This window comes from Nicotiana tomentosiformis, chromosome 6, assembly GCF_000390325.3.
Source record: "Nicotiana tomentosiformis chromosome 6, ASM39032v3, whole genome shotgun sequence".
NCBI classification, from domain to species: domain Eukaryota; kingdom Viridiplantae; phylum Streptophyta; class Magnoliopsida; order Solanales; family Solanaceae; genus Nicotiana; species Nicotiana tomentosiformis.
Window position 1 is genome coordinate 63,158,075 of NC_090817.1, and position 15,755 is coordinate 63,173,829.

A 15,755-nucleotide genomic window follows, 5' to 3' on the forward strand; every position below is an offset into this window, starting at 1 on the left:
AAATAAGTATGAAATGGTCGTTTGCAATTATAGAAACATAACTAAGAGTCGGGGTCGAATCCACAGGGAGCTAAGATGGGAGTTATAGGTATATATTTTAATGCGCGTGATTGAACTATCGAAATTGCACTTCCACAAAAAGATTGGTTTTCTATTTCTAATTTTACTCTATTGATTGCAAAATAAATAAAGAAAACTAGAGATAATTGTTTTTGGGGTTTTTCCAAATTGATAAAAAGCCTAGGGCTGTAACCATTACCTAGGTGTTTGCCTAATGGGATAAAGACTTTAATGCTTGTTCTGTTGATTGGGGTGTATTATAGCTATCAACTCTAAATTACCCACTCAATACCTCTCGGTCAGAGAGTGGTTTTACCCAATTTGGCTTTCTCAAGACCAAATGGGTATCACACAAAACAGTTGATAAATGCTCAAGTCGGGTTATTACTATCTCTAGGTTGAACCCTTTAATTGGGTAAATCAATCTCTCAATTTGACCCAATTCCTTATTAGCCACGTTATCCTAGACTAGGTCTCTCTTTCTCAAGAAGAGTCTAAGTCAAATAGGCATGAACTAATGTTTGCAACCATTAATTCCTCAAATTAAAGCATGAACTAAGCTAAATAATAAACACCCAATCATAAACAAGCACTAAATTAAATACCCATAAGGTTTACACACTAGGGTTGGGTTACAACCCTAGTAAAAATCTTGCTACTCATAGTTGGGGTTAAAGAAAATGAAGAAGAAAGAATAATTAAACTCATAATTAAAGATTAAAAAATGGCTAAATCTATTGTAAAATACACCAAAGAAAAGTAAACTTCCAAAAATGGCAAAGACAAACGGCTACAGTAATTGCTGATGCTCAAAACTTGACATAATTTCGTGAAACTCTTCTATTTATACAAGGCTAAAAATCTCGGACAAAATTACCCTTTGGGAGGTTCTGCGGCCGCACAATTCAATGTACAGTCCGCAGATTTCTTCATATGACAGGATTAGGAGTTCTGTGGCCGCATAATTCTGGACTGCGGCCGTGAAGCAGCTTTTCTGCAGTCCACTGATTTAGAACTTCGGCCGCAAGACAATCTTCTGCGGTCCGCAATGTTAGGGTTGCGGCCGCAAGGCTATGTTCTATGACTGCACAAATATTGTGCGGTGCACAATTCACTGAGGTCCTGGACTTGAAAATTTGCATACTCTCTGATCTTGAATCCTAGACCAGCTTTTACGGCCACACAATTCATGTGCGGTCCGCAATTTGCATAATTTTCTGCAGGTTTTTTCCTCTTTGCGGACCACACATTTTATGCTTCCATTCCCCTTTATTGGCTTTTGCTTAGACTGCTCCTTTTTAGTCGGATTTCATCTCGGGAGCCCAGCTTCCAGCATTCCTGCAATTTTGTACAATTTCATTAGTTCTGGGAGAACAATTCAATGCTTTTAGACTAAAACTGTAATGACCCGGCCGGTCGTTTTGAGTATTACAGACCTGTTCCCCCATTTAATGCTTATCATGTGTTCAATTATATTTATGTGACTTGTTGGGGAGGTTTCAGAATAAATTGGAACACTTAGTTTCAAGATTTAAAGCTTAAGTTGAAATAGTTGGCCGGATGTTGGCTTATGCGTAAATAACTCCAAAATAGAGTTTTGATGATTCCAATAGCTTCGTATGGTAATTTTGGACTTAGGAGTGAGTCCAAAAAATTTATTCGGAAGTCTGTAGTTGAATTAGGCTTGAAATGGCAAAAAATAGGAAATTAAAAGTTTGGAAGTTTGACCGGGAGTTGACTTTTTGATATCGAGGTCGGAATCGAATTCTGAAAATTGGAATAGGTCTGTTATGTCATTTATGACTTGTGTGAAAAGTTTGGGGTCAATCAGACTTGATTTGATAAGTTTCATCATTGAAAGTAGAAGTTGGAATTCGTTAGTTTTCATTAGGCTAGAATTGGGATGCGATTCATGGTTTTAGCATTGTTCGATGTGATTGAGGCCTCGACTAAGTTCGTATGATGTTTTGGGACTTATTGGTATAATTGGTTAAGGTCCCAGGAGGCCTCGGGTGAGTTTCAGATAGATAACGGATCAAATTTGGACTTAGAGGAAATCTAAATTTTTTGCCTTCTGGTGCAATCTCACCTGCAGACTCTTGTCCGCATGAGCGAAGGAGGCGCAGAAGCGGCAAAATGACCACAAAAGCGGTTGCGCAGAAGCGGTTAAAAATTTCGCAGGTGTGGAACCTCTGGACAATGTCTTGATGTCGAAATTTGGAAAATTTGGTATGGTTGGACTCGTGGTTGAATGGGAGTTCATATTTTGTAACTTTTGTCGAGTTCCAAGACGTGGGCCCCACTGATGATTTTTTGAGTTGAATTTCAAATTTTGTTGGAAAATTAGTATTTTCAAATGAAATTGATTCATATAATTTGTGTTGACTGTATCGAATTAATTGTGACTAGATTCGAGGCGTTCAAAGGCTGATTCGCAAGGCAAAGGCATATTGGAATAAAGAATTTCATGGTTTGAGGTAAGTAACACTTCTAAACTTGATTCTGAGGCTATGAATCCCTGAATTTTGTTTTATATGAATTATTTGGAGGTGACGCACATGCTAGGTGACGGGCGTGTGGGCGTGCATTATAGAAATTGTGGCTTAATTGATTTTGTCGAGTTGCATAATCAAATAATCTTGTCATTATCCATATATCCTCCACGTGTTAGAGGAAATTGAGTTGAGACTCATGTTAAAGAACATGTTTAGGATACGTGCCGATATTTTGGGACCCATAGAGGTCTAATTGCTATTGAATTACTTGTTTAAATTTACAATTTTGTACTCAGTCACATCTATCATTTGCATATCATATCTCAGTCTCTGTTGTCATTCATTGATACATCATATCATCATGTCGGGTTGATTTTTATGTTATTGAGATCCCGAGAGACTGGAGATTTTGAGTGATATTTACGGGATCGGGCTGCACATCATAGCATGTTATATTTATTTATGCCTGTATTTGGCTATTATAGCGCTTGGGCTGAAGGAGCCCCTCCGGAGTCTACACCCCCCCATAGTGAGTGCAATTGATTTTATATTGAGGGATGGATCTTCCCTGGGCATGGATTTTGCCCGAAGCATTTTATATTGAGGAATGGATCTTCCCTGGGCATGGATCTTGCCCGAATCATTTAAATTTGGGGATGTCATATTCCTCGTATAGCATGGATTGTGAGTACACAGGTTTCCACTGAGGTGCATCACATATAGCATGTACATTGGCATGTAGATATAGAGATGTCATATTCCTCATATCATTCAAAATTGATCTATTTTACTTGTACTAAGTTTAATTGTTGAACTTGAAAGCATGCCTACATTTCTGAAATGTTATTTCTATATTAGACTCTACATGTTGAGCTCGTCACTACTTTCAGCACAATGGTTAGTCATGTTACTTATTGAGTACATGGGATCGGTTATACTCATACTACACTCTGCACATTGTGTGCAAATCCAGGTATTTTCGGATACGGCTGTTGCAAGATTACGAAGTTTCATCTGTTGGAGACTATCGAGGTAGCTGCTTGGCATCCACAGACCTTGACTCTCTTTCCTTTCAGTTATTTGTATTGTTCTACATTTCCAGACAGTGTTTGTATCAGTCGGACTATGTTATCATTTAGATGCTCATGTACTCAGTGACACCGGGTTTTGGGAGTGTATTTATATCAATATTTGTGGGATTTTTCTATTAAATCAAATTATTATGTTTTCAATCTTAAAAGAAATTGTGGTTTATTAAGGTTGTCGACTTGCCTAGTATTGAGATAGGCGCCATCACGACATGCGAATTTTGGGTCGTGACAAGTTGGTATTAGAGCGTAGGTTACATAGGTCTTATGAATCATGAGCAAGTTTAGTAGAGTCTTGTGGATCGGTATAGAGACGTCTGTACTTATCTTCGAGAGGCTGAGGAAAAATTCACTTTCTTGTATTCTTTCATGCGAATCTGTTGATTCCAGAAACTAAAATTTTGTTATTCTATTCTCTCGCAGATAGTGAGGACACTTACTACCGGATCGGACGGCCAGCCACCAGTGCCACTAGTTAGGTCCACGAGAGGTCAGGGCCGTGGTAGAGGTTGGGGTGTGGTAGAGGTCGAGGTGTAGCTCGCACAACAGTTGGAACAACACCTGTAGAGCCATTAGTTGCTCTAGCTCAGAAGCAGGTTCCAGATATAGTTGAGCCGGCAGGACTAGCTCAAGCACTAGCTATGCCTATTGTGATTCCAGGCATTCAGGATGCTTTAGCCCAGATATTGGCTGTTTGCACTGGAATTGCTCAGGTGGTTTCGGCTCAGGCTGCACCAGCCACTTCTCAGGCCGGGGGAGGTACTCATACCCCTGTCGCCCGTACTCTAGAGCAAGTAGTGCAGGGACTTCAGACACGGAGGCACTACCAGTCCAGCCGGTTGCAGCTGCTCATACCCAGGTGGGTCCTATTATGAATGACGAGGAGCAGAAGAGACCCGAGAGATCTGAGATACTCCATCCTCCATCTTTCAGTGGAATTGAGTTAGAGGATGCTCAGGATTTCTTGGACAGATGCCAGCGGATGCTTCATATAGCGGGTATTCTAGAGACCAGTGGGGTCTCATTTACTACTTTTCAACTAACCGAGGTAGCCTTCAGATAGTGGGAGACTTATGAGAGGAGCAGATCAGTTGGTGCAACACCACTTTCATGGCATGAGTTCTCCATATTATTTCTGGAGAAATTTGTGCCACAGACCCGTAAAGAGGAACTGCGCAGGCAGTTCGAGTATTTATGTCAGGAGGACCTTTTTGTGACTCAATATGAGATGTGATTTTCAGAATTAGGGCGTCATGCAGTTTGGTTGGTTCCCACTGAGAGGGAGAAGATTATGAGGTTCATTAATGGCCTCAACCATCAGTTCCGATTTGTTTTGACTCTAGGAAATATAGCAGGTGCTAAATTTGACGAGGTGGTTGACAGTGCTTGACGACTATATAAGGTCCATACTCATGAGCGTGAGGAGAGGGAGGCCAAGAGGTCTCGTGGTCCGGTTAATTCCAGCGGTGTTCCTTCTGGGAGACAGTCCTATCACAGCAGGGGTCGACCTTATAGGCCCACTCAGATGGCTCGTCCATCTAATCGTGGTGCATCAGCTAGCCATGGCTCATACAGTTCTTGACCGAGTCAGTCTTCTCTTAGTGCACTTCCAGCTCAGAGATCATCTCGTGTACCATCAGTTCAGGTTTCATCTGTACCAGGTGCTTCTGGTGGTTATTCTGGTTCATGGGGTTTACCTCACTACTTGCTGAGATTTATAGAGAAGGGTTGTTTTGAGTGTGGAGATTTGGGTCACATAAAGAGATATTGCCCCCGCCTTACGGAAGGTTCAGCTTAGCAGAGGAGTCAGACTATGACTTCAGCACCAGTTACTTTACCACCCGCCCAGCCAGCTCGGGGTGAGACTCAGTCAACTAGGGGTCGCCCAAGAGGGGGAGGCCGATCGGGTGGCGGTTAGGCCTGATTCTATGTTATTCCTGCCAGGCCAGATGTCGTTGCTTCAGATGCAGTAATCACATGTATTGTCTTAGTATGCCACAGGGAAACTTCATTATTATTTGACCCTAGTTCCACATATTCGTATGTATCATCATATTTTTCTCATTATCTGGATATGCCTCGTGAGTCCTTAGTGTCACATGTTCATGTATCTACGCCGGTGGGCGATACTATTATTGTGGACTGTATATATCGGTTATGTGTAGTGACTATTGGGGGACTGGAGACTAGCGTTGATCTCTTATTGCTTAGTATGGTTGATTTCGATGTAATCTTGGGTATGAATTGGTTGTCTCCATGTCATGCTATTCTAGACTGTCACACAAAAACTGTGTCGTTGGCGATACTGAGATTTCTTATTTGAAGGCTCAACGAATGGTTGGGAAGAGGTGTTTGTCATATTTGGCCTTTGTGAGAGATATTGATGCAGACACTCCTACTATTGACTTTGTACAGGTAGTGCGAGACTTTCTGAATGTATTTCCTTCAGACCTATCGGGTATACCACCCGACAAGGATATTGACTTTGGTATTGACTTGGTGCTGGGTACTTAGCCTATTTCTATTCCTCTGTATCGTATGGCACTACCTGAGTTGAAGGAATGGAAAGAGCAACTTCAGGAACTTCTTGATAAGGGGTTTATTAGGTCTGGTGTGTCGCCTTAGGGTGTAACAGTTCTATTTGTGAAAAAGAAAGACGGTACTATGCGTATGTGTTTCGACTACAGGCATTTGAACAAAGTTACAATCAAGAACAAGTATCATTTGCCACGTATTGATGATTTATTTGACCAGCTTCAGGGAGCGAGGGTATTCTCCAAGATTGAATTTAGATCTGGGTATCACCAGTTGAAAATTTGGGATTCGAATATTCTAAAGACGGCATCATGACCCGTTATGGTCACTATAAATTTCTCATGCTGTCATTTGGGCTTACCAACGCCCCAGCAGCATTTATGCACTGATGAATAGTATATTCAAGACGTATCTTGATTTGTTTGTCATAGTATTTATTGATGATATACTGATGTACTCACGTAGCCAGGAGGAACATGCACAACATTTGAATATTGTACTACAGAGGCTGAGGGAGGAGAAACTTTATGCCAAATTCTCTAAGAGTGAGTTCTGGCTTAGTTCAGTGGCATTCTTGGGACACATTGTGTCAAGTGAGGGAATTAAGGTGGATTCGAAGAAGATAGAGGCAGTTCAGAGTTGGCCCAGGCCATCTTTAGCTACTGAGATTCAGAGTTTTCTCGGCTTGGCCAGGTATTATCGTCGCTTTGTGGAGGGCTTCTCGTCTATTGCGGCGCCTATGACTAAATTGACCCAGAAAGGTGCTCCATTTAGGTGGTCGGATGAGTGTGAAGAGAGCTTTCAGAAGCTCAAGACTACCTTGAACACAACTCCAGTTCCAGTTTTACCTTCTGTTTCAGGCTTTTATACAGTGTATTGTGATGCTTCTCGGATCGGTATTGGGTGTGTCTTAATGCAGGAGGATAGAGTGATTGCTTATGCTTCACGCCAATTGAATCCACATGAAAAGAACTACCATGTTCATGATTTAGAATTGGTAGCCATCGTTCATGCATTGAAGATTTGGAGGCACTATCTCTATGGTGTGTATTTGTGAGGTATTTACGGATCATCGAAGTCTTCAGCACTTATTCAAATAGAATGATTTAAATTTGAGGCAGCAGAGATGGTTGGAACTGCTAAAGGACTATGATATTACTATTCTGTATCATCCCGGGATGGCCAATGTGGTGATGCCTTGAGTAGAAAGGCATTCATTCATGTTGGTCAGAGGCCTCTTGCAGTTGATGTTCAGGCCTTGGCCAACCAGTTCGTGAGATTAGATGTTTTGGAGCCCAGTTGGGTTCTAGCTTGTGTGGTTTCTCGGTCTTCCTTATATGACCGCATCAGAGAGCGCCAGTATGATGATCCCCATTTGCTTGTCCTGAAGGACACAGTTCAGCACGGTGATGCCAAATATTACTATTGGAGATGATGGGATGTTGGAAATGCAGGGTCGGATTTGTGTGCCAAATGTAGATGGGCTGCGTGAATTGAGTCTTGAAGAAGCCCACAGTTCGCGGTATTCCGTTCATCCGGGTGTCACTAAGATGTACCAGGACTTCAGGCAGCACCATTAGTGGAGAAGAATAAAGAAAGATATAGTGGGGTTTATAGCTCGGTGTTTAAATTGTTAGTAAGTGAAGTACGAACATTAGAGACCGGGCGGATTACTTCAGAAACTTGAAATTCTGGAGTGGAAATGTGAGTGTATTCCCATGGACTTTGTAGTTGGACTCCCACAGCCTTCGAGAAAGTTCGATGCTATTTGGGTGATTATGGATCGGTTAACCAAGTCTGCACACTTTATTCCAGTTGGGACTACTTACTCTTCGGAGCGGTTGGCTGAGATTTATATCCGTGAGATTGTTCGCCTACACGGTGTGCCAGTGTCCACTATTTCAGATCGAGGCATGCAGTTTACATTACAGTTTTGGAGAACAGTGCAGCGAGAGTTAGGCATACAGGTACAGTTGAGTACAACATTTCACCCTCAGACGGACAGACAGTCCGAGCGTGCTATTTAGATATTGGAAGATATGCTACGCGCTTGTGTTATAGATTTTGGGGGTTCTTGGGATTAGTTTCTGCCGCTTGTAGAGTTTGCTTACAATAACAGCTATCAATCGAACATTCAGATGGCTCCGTATGAGGCTTTGTATAGGAGACGGTGTCGGTCTCCAGTGGGTTGGTTTTAACCGGGTGAGGCTAGGCTATTGGGTACTGATTTAGTTCAGGATGCTTTGGAAAAGGTTAAATTGATTCACGATCGACTTCGCACGGTGCAGTCTAGACAGAAAAGTTATGTCGACCGTAAAGTTCGCGACGTTGCTTACATGGTAGGAGAGAAGGTACTACTCCGAATGTTGCCTATGAAAGGTATTATGAGGTTTGGGAAGATAGGCAAGTTGAGTCCTAGGTATATTGGGCTTATTGAAGTACTTAAAAGGATTGAAAAGGTGTCTTATTAACTTGCATTGCCGCCTAGTCTATCGGGTGTTCATCTAGTGTTTCATGTATCTATGCTCTGGAAATATGTCGGAGATCCGTCTCATGTTTTGGATTTCAGTACTGTTTAGTTGGATGGTAATTTTTTTTACTTATGATATGGAGCCGGTGGCCATTTTGTACCGGCAGGATCGAAAGTTGAGATCAAAGAACATAGCTTCAGTGAAAGTGCAGTGGAGAGGCCAGCCAATTGGAGACGCTACCTGGGAGACTGAGCAGGAGATGCAGAGCAAATACCACACCTATTTGAGACTTCAAGTATAATTCTAAACTCATTCGAGGAAGAAAGTTTGTTTAAGAGGGGGAGAATGTAACGCCTCTGCCGGTCGTTTTGAGTATTACAGCCCCGTTCCCCCATTTACTACTTATCTAGTGTTCAATTATAATTATGTGACTTGTTGGGGAGGTTTCAGAATGAAGTGGAACATCTAAAGTTGAAATAGTTGGCCGGATATTGACTTATGCGTAAACGACTCCAGAATAGAGTTTTGATGATTCCAATAGCTCCATATGGTGATTTTGGACTTAGGAGTGTGTCCGGAAAAATTATTTGGAAGTCCGTAGTTAAATTAGGTTTGAAATGGCAAAAATACGAAATTGAAAGTTTGGAAGTTTGACCGGGAGTTGACTTGTATGCAAAATTTATGACTTGTGTGCAAAATTTGAGGTCAATCGGACTTGATTTGATAGGTTTCGGCATCGAAAGTAGAAGTTGGAATTCGTTAGTTTTCATTAGGCTTGAATCGGGGTGTGATTCATGGTTTTAGCGTTGTTCGATGTGATTTGAGTCCTTGACTAAGTTCTTATGATATTTGGGACTTATTGGTATAATTGGTTGAGGTTCCGGGGGCCTCAGGTGAGTTTCAGATGAATAACGGATCAAATTTAGACTTAGAGAAAATCTAAATTTTTTTGCCTTATGGTGAAATCACACCTGCGGACATTTTCTCGCAGATGCGAGCTCGCAGAAGCGATCTTGGCATCTCATATGCGTGAGGTCTGCTGAAGCGGACGGAACCTTGCAGAAGCAACACCAAGGTCGCAGAAGCGGAGGCAGGGGAAGATGGGCAAAATCGCAGAAGTGAGTCCGAAGAAGCGGACTATTGTACGCAGAAGCAAAGGAGGCGCAGAAGCGGCAAAATGACCACAAAAGCGATTGCACAGAAGCAGTTAAAAATTCTGCAGGTGCGGAACCTCTGGATAGTGTACAAAAATAGAGGGTTCCAAGCTTTTGCCATTTTTGGACATTTCCAACACGGGTTAAGGTGAATTTTGAGCGAGAATTCAACGGAAAACTTGAGGTAAGTCACGTGTGATCATTGTTAGTCAATAATATTGAATTATCATTGAGTATTCCGACTAGATTACGTGTTTTTGAGGTGTAATTCGAGAATTTGGGCTTAGGGATTTGAAAATAAGATTTAAGGATTTAAAGGTCAAGTTGATGTCAGAATTTGGCAAATTTCGTATGGTTGGGCTCGTGGTTGAATGCGCGTTCATATTTTGAAACTTTTGTCGAGTTCCGAGACGTGGGCCCCACTGATAATTTTTGAGTTGAATTTTGGATTTTGTTGGAAAATTAGTATTTTCATATGGAATTGATTCCTATAATTTATGTTTACTGTATCGAATTAATTGTGACTAGATTCGAGGCGTTCGTAGGACGATTCACAAGGCAAATGCGTATTGGAATAATGAATTTCGCGGTTTGAAGCAAGTAACACTTATAAACTTGGTTCTGAGGGTATGCATCCTTGAATTTAGTGTTATATGAATTGTTTGGCGGTGACGCACATCCTAGGTGACGGGCGTGTGGGCGTGCACCATAGAAATTGTGGCTTAATTGATTTTGTGGAGTCGCATAATCAAATAATCTTGTCATTATTCACATATCTTCCACGTGTTAGAGGAAATTGAGCTGAGACTCATGTTAAAGAACATGTTTGGGCTACGTGCCGATATTTTGGGACCCACCGAGGTCTTATTGCTATTGAATTACTTGTTTAAATTTATAATTTTGTACTCAGTCATATCTATCATTTGCATATCATATCTCAGTCTCTGTTGTCATTCATTGATACATCATATCTTCATGTCGGGTTAATTTTCATGTCATTGAGAGCCCGAGAGACTGGAGATTTTGAGTGATATTTATGGGATCAGGCTGCACGCCGCAGCATATTTTGTTTATTTATGCCTGGATTTGGCTATTATAGCGCTTGGGCTGAAGGAGCCTCTCCGGAGTCTGCACCCCCCATAGTGAGCGCGGTTGATTTTATATTGAGTGATGGATTTTCCCTAGGCATGGATCTTGCCCGAAGCATTTTATATTGAGTGATGGATCTTCCCTGGGCATAGATCTTGCCCGAATCATTTATATTTGGGGATGGATCTTCCCCTGGCTCGATTGGCCTTATACAGTACTGAGTGACTGACTATCAGTTGATGTATATATATATATATATATATATGGGATGGATCTTCCCTGGCTAGATTGGCCATATACAGTACTGAGTGATTGAGTATTTTGAGATTGTGAGTACACAGGTTTCCACTCACGTGCATCACATATAGCATGTACATTGGCATGTAGATATAGAGATGTCATATTCCCCATATCATTCAAAATTGATCTATTTTACTTGCACTGAGTTTAACTGTTGAACTTGAAAGCATGCTTACATTTCTGAAATGGTATTTCTATACTGGACTGTACATGTTGAGCTCGTCACTACTTTCAGCCCAAAGGTTAGTCTTGTTACTTATTGGGTACATGGGGTCGGTTGTACTCATACTACACTCTGCACTTCATGTGCAGATCCAGGTACTTTTGGATACGATAGCTGCTAGATTTCAGAGTTTTATCTATTGGAGACTATCGAGGTAGCTGCTTGGTGTCCGTAGACCTTGACTCTCTTTCCTTTCAGTTATTTGTACTGTTCTATATTTCAAGATAATGTTTGTACCAGTCAGACTATGTTATCATTTAGATGCTCATGTACTCAATGACACCGGGTTTTGGGAGTGTATTTGTATCAGTATTTGTGGGATTTTTCTATTAAATCAAATTATTATGTTTTCCATCTTAAAATAATTGTGGTTTATTGAGGTTGTCGACTTGCCTAGTATTGAGATAGGTGCCATCATGACATGCGGATTTTGGGTCGTGACAAGTTGGTATCAGAGCGTAGGTTACATAGGTCTCACGAGTCATGAGCAGGTTTAGTAGAGTCTTACGGATCGATACGGAGACGTCTGTACTTATCTTAGAGAGGCTGCCGAACCCTTAGGAAAATTCACTTTCTTGTATTCTGTCGTGCGAATTTGTTCATTCCAGAAACTAAAATTCTGTTATTCTATTCTCTCACAGATGGTGAGGACACGTACTAAAAGATCGGACGGCCAGCCACCAGTGCCACCAGTTAGGGCCACAAGAGGTTGGGGCCATGGTAGAGGCCGGGGCCATGGTAGAGGTCGAGGTGTAGCTCGCTCAACAGTTGGAACAACACTTATAGAGCTACCAGTTGCTCCAGCTCAAGAACAGGTTCCAGATATAGTTGAGCCGGCAGGACTAGCTCAAGCACCACCTATGCCTATTGTGATTCCATGCCTTTAGGAGGCTTTAGCCCAGATATTGACTGTTTGCACTGGCCTTGCTCAGGTGGTTTCGGATCAGGCTGTACCAGCCACTTCATAGGCCGGGGGAGGTACTCATACCCCTGTCGCTCGTACTCCAGAGCAGGTAGTGTAGGGACTTCAGATACGGAGGCACTACCAGTCCAGTCGGTTGCAGCTGCTATGGCCCAGGTGGGTCCTATTATGAATGCCGAGGAGCAAAAGAGACCAGAGAGATTTTAGAAACTCCGTCCTCCATCTTTTAGTGGAATTGAGTCAGAGGATGCTCGGGATTTCTTGGACAGATGCCAGCGGATGCTTCATATAACGGGTATTTTAGAGACTAGTGGGGGTCTCATTTACTACTATCTAACTAACCGAGCCAGCCTTCAGATGGTGGGAGACTTATGAGAGGAGCAGATCAGTTGGTGCAACACCACTTTCATGGCATGAGTTCTCCATATTATTTCTGGAGAAATTTGTGCCACAGACCCATAAAGAGGAACTGCGCAGGCAGTTCGAGTATTTATGTTAGGAGGACCTTTTTGTGACTCAATATGAGATGTGATTTTCAGAATTAGGGCGTCATGCAGTTTGGTTGGTTCCCACTGAGAGGGAAAAGATCAGGAGGTTCATTAATGGCCTCAACCATCAGTTCTATTTTGTTATGACTCTGGGAAATATAGCAGGTGCTAAATTCGACGAGGTGGTTGACAGTGCTCGACGACTAGATATGGTCCGTACTCAGAAGCGTGAGGAGAGGGAGTCCAAGAGGTCTCGTGGTCCGGGTAATTCTAGCGGTGTTCCTTCTGGGGGACAGTCTTATCACATCAGGGGTCAACCTTATAGGCTCGCTCAGATGGCTCGTCCATCTCATTGTGGCGCATCAGCTAGCCATGGTTCATGCAGTGCTCGACTGAGTCAGTCTTCTCTTAGTGCACTTCCAGCTCAGAGTTTATCTCGTGTACCATCAGTTCAGGTTTCATCTGTACCGGGTGCTTTTGGTGGTTATTCTGGTTTTCGGGGTCCACCTCAGTACTTGTCGACATTTTCAGAGAAGGGTTGTTTTGAGTGTGGATACTTGGGTCACATAAAGAGATATTGCCCCCACCTTACGGGAGGTTTAGCTCAGCAGAGGAGTCAGACAACGACTTCAGCACCAGTTACTTCACCACCCGCCCAGCGAGCTCGGGGTGAGCCTCAGTCAGCTAGGGGTCGCCCAAGAGGGGGAGGCCGATCATGTGGCGGTTAGGCCTTATTCTATGCTATTCCTACTAGGCCAGATGTCGTTGCTTCAGATGCAATAATCACAGGTATTGTCTCAGTATGACACAAGGAAGCTTCTATATTATTTGACCCTGGTTCCACATATTCGTATGTATCATCATATTTTGCTCGTTATCTGGATATGCCCCATGAGTCCTTAGTATTACATGTTTATGTATCTACGCCGGTGGGCGATATTATTATTATGGACTATTTATATCGATCATGTGTAGTGACTATTGGGGGACTAAGACTAGAGTTGATATCGTATTGCTTAGTATGGTTGATTTCGATGTAATCTTGGGTATAGATTGGTTGTCTCCATGTCATGCTATTCTGGACTGTCACAAATAAATTGTCATGTTGGCGATACCGGGATTGCCGAAGATCGAGTGGAGAGGTTCTCTAGATTATGTTCCCAGCAGGGTAATTTCTTATTTGAAGGCTCAACGAATGGTTGCGAAGTGGTGTTTGTCATATTTGGCCTTTGTGAGAGATATTTATGCAAACACTCCTACTATTGACTCTGTACCGGTAGTGCGAGACTTTTCGAATGTATTTCCTGCAGATCTACCGGGTATGCTACCCGACAGGGATATTGACTTTGGTATTGACTTGGTGTCATGTACTCAGCCTATTTCTATTCCTCCGTATCGTATGACACCAGCTGAGTTGAAGGAATTGAACGAGCAACTTCAAGAACTTTTTGATAAGGGGTTTATTAGGTCTGGTGTGTCGCCTTGGGGTGTACCAGTTCTATTTATGAAAAAGAAAGACGGTACTATGTGTATGTGTTTCGACTACAGGCATTTGAACAAAGTTACAATCAAGAACAAGTATCATTTGCCACGTATTAATGATTTATTTGACCAGCTTCAAGGAGCGAGGGTGTTCTCCAAGATTGATTTTAGATCTGGGTATCACCAATTGAAAATTTAGGATTCGGATATTCTAAAGACGGCATTCAGGACCCGTTATGGTCACTATGAATTTCTCGTGATGTCATTTGGGCTGACCAACGCCCCAATAGCATTTATGCACTTGATGAATAGTGTATTCCAGTTATATCTTGATTTGTTTGTCGTAGTATTTATTGATGATATACTAGTGTACTCACGTAGCCAGGAGGAACATGCACAACATTTGAGTATTGTACTACAGAGGCTGAGGGAGGAGAAACTTTATGTCAAATTCTCTAAGAGTGAGTTCTGGCTTAGTTCAGGGGCATTCTTGGGACACATAGTGTCAAGTGAGGGAATTAAGATGGATCCGAAGAAGATAGAGGCAGTTCAGAGTTGGCCCATACCATCTTTAGCTACTGAGATTCAGAGTTTTCTCGGCTTGGCCGGGTATTATCGTCGCTTTGTGGAGGGCTTCTCGTCTATTGCGGCGCCTATGGCTAAATTGACCCAGAAAGGTGCTCCATTCAGGTGGTCAGATGAGTGTGAAGAGAGCTTTCAGAAACTCAAGACTGCCTTGACCACAACTCTAATTCCAGTTTTACCTTCAGTTTCAGGCTCTTATACAGTGTATTGTGATGCTTCTCGGATCGATATTGGGTGTGTCTTAATGTAGGAGGATAGAGTGATTACTTATGCTTCACGCCAATTGAATCCACATGAAAAGAACTACCATGTTCATGATTTAGAATTGGCAGCCATCGTTCATGCATTGAAGATTTGGAGGCACTATCTCTATGGTGTGTATTTGTGAGGTATTTACGGATCATCGAAGTCTTCAGCACTTATTCAAATAGAAAGATTTAAATTTGAGGCAGTAGAGATGGTTGGAACTGCTAAAGGACTATGATATTACTATTCTGTATCATCTCGGGAAGGCCAATGTGGTGATGCCTTGAGTAGAAAGGCGGTGAGTATGGGTAGCCTTGCATTTATTCCTATTGGTCAGAGGCCTCTTGCGGTTGATGTTTAGGCCTTGGCCAACCAGTTCATGAGATTAGATGTTTTGGAGCCCAGTCGGGTTCTAGCTTGTGTGGTTTCTCGGTCTTCCTTATATGATCACATCAGAGAGCGCCAGTATTATGATCCCCATTTGCTTGTCCTGAAGGACACAGTTCAGCACGGTGATACCAAAGATGTTACTATTGGAGATGATGGGATGTTAAAAATGCAGGGTCGGATTTGTGTGCCAAATGTAGATAGGCTGCGTAAATTGAGTCTTGAAGAAG

General features: G+C 42.3%; 1 protein-coding gene across 1 annotated transcript; it reads left to right on the forward strand.

Annotated features, from left to right (window-relative positions):
* Positions 1–4,284: 4,284 nt before the first annotated feature.
* LOC138894093 (uncharacterized) lies at positions 4,285–15,142 on the forward strand. The gene is made up of 3 exons (XM_070178772.1): positions 4,285–4,402; positions 12,877–13,494; positions 14,790–15,142. The coding sequence occupies exons 1-3, from the start codon at positions 4,285–4,287 to the stop codon at positions 15,140–15,142; spliced, it is 1,089 nt and encodes a 362-aa protein (XP_070034873.1).
* Positions 15,143–15,755: the final 613 nt, after the last annotated feature.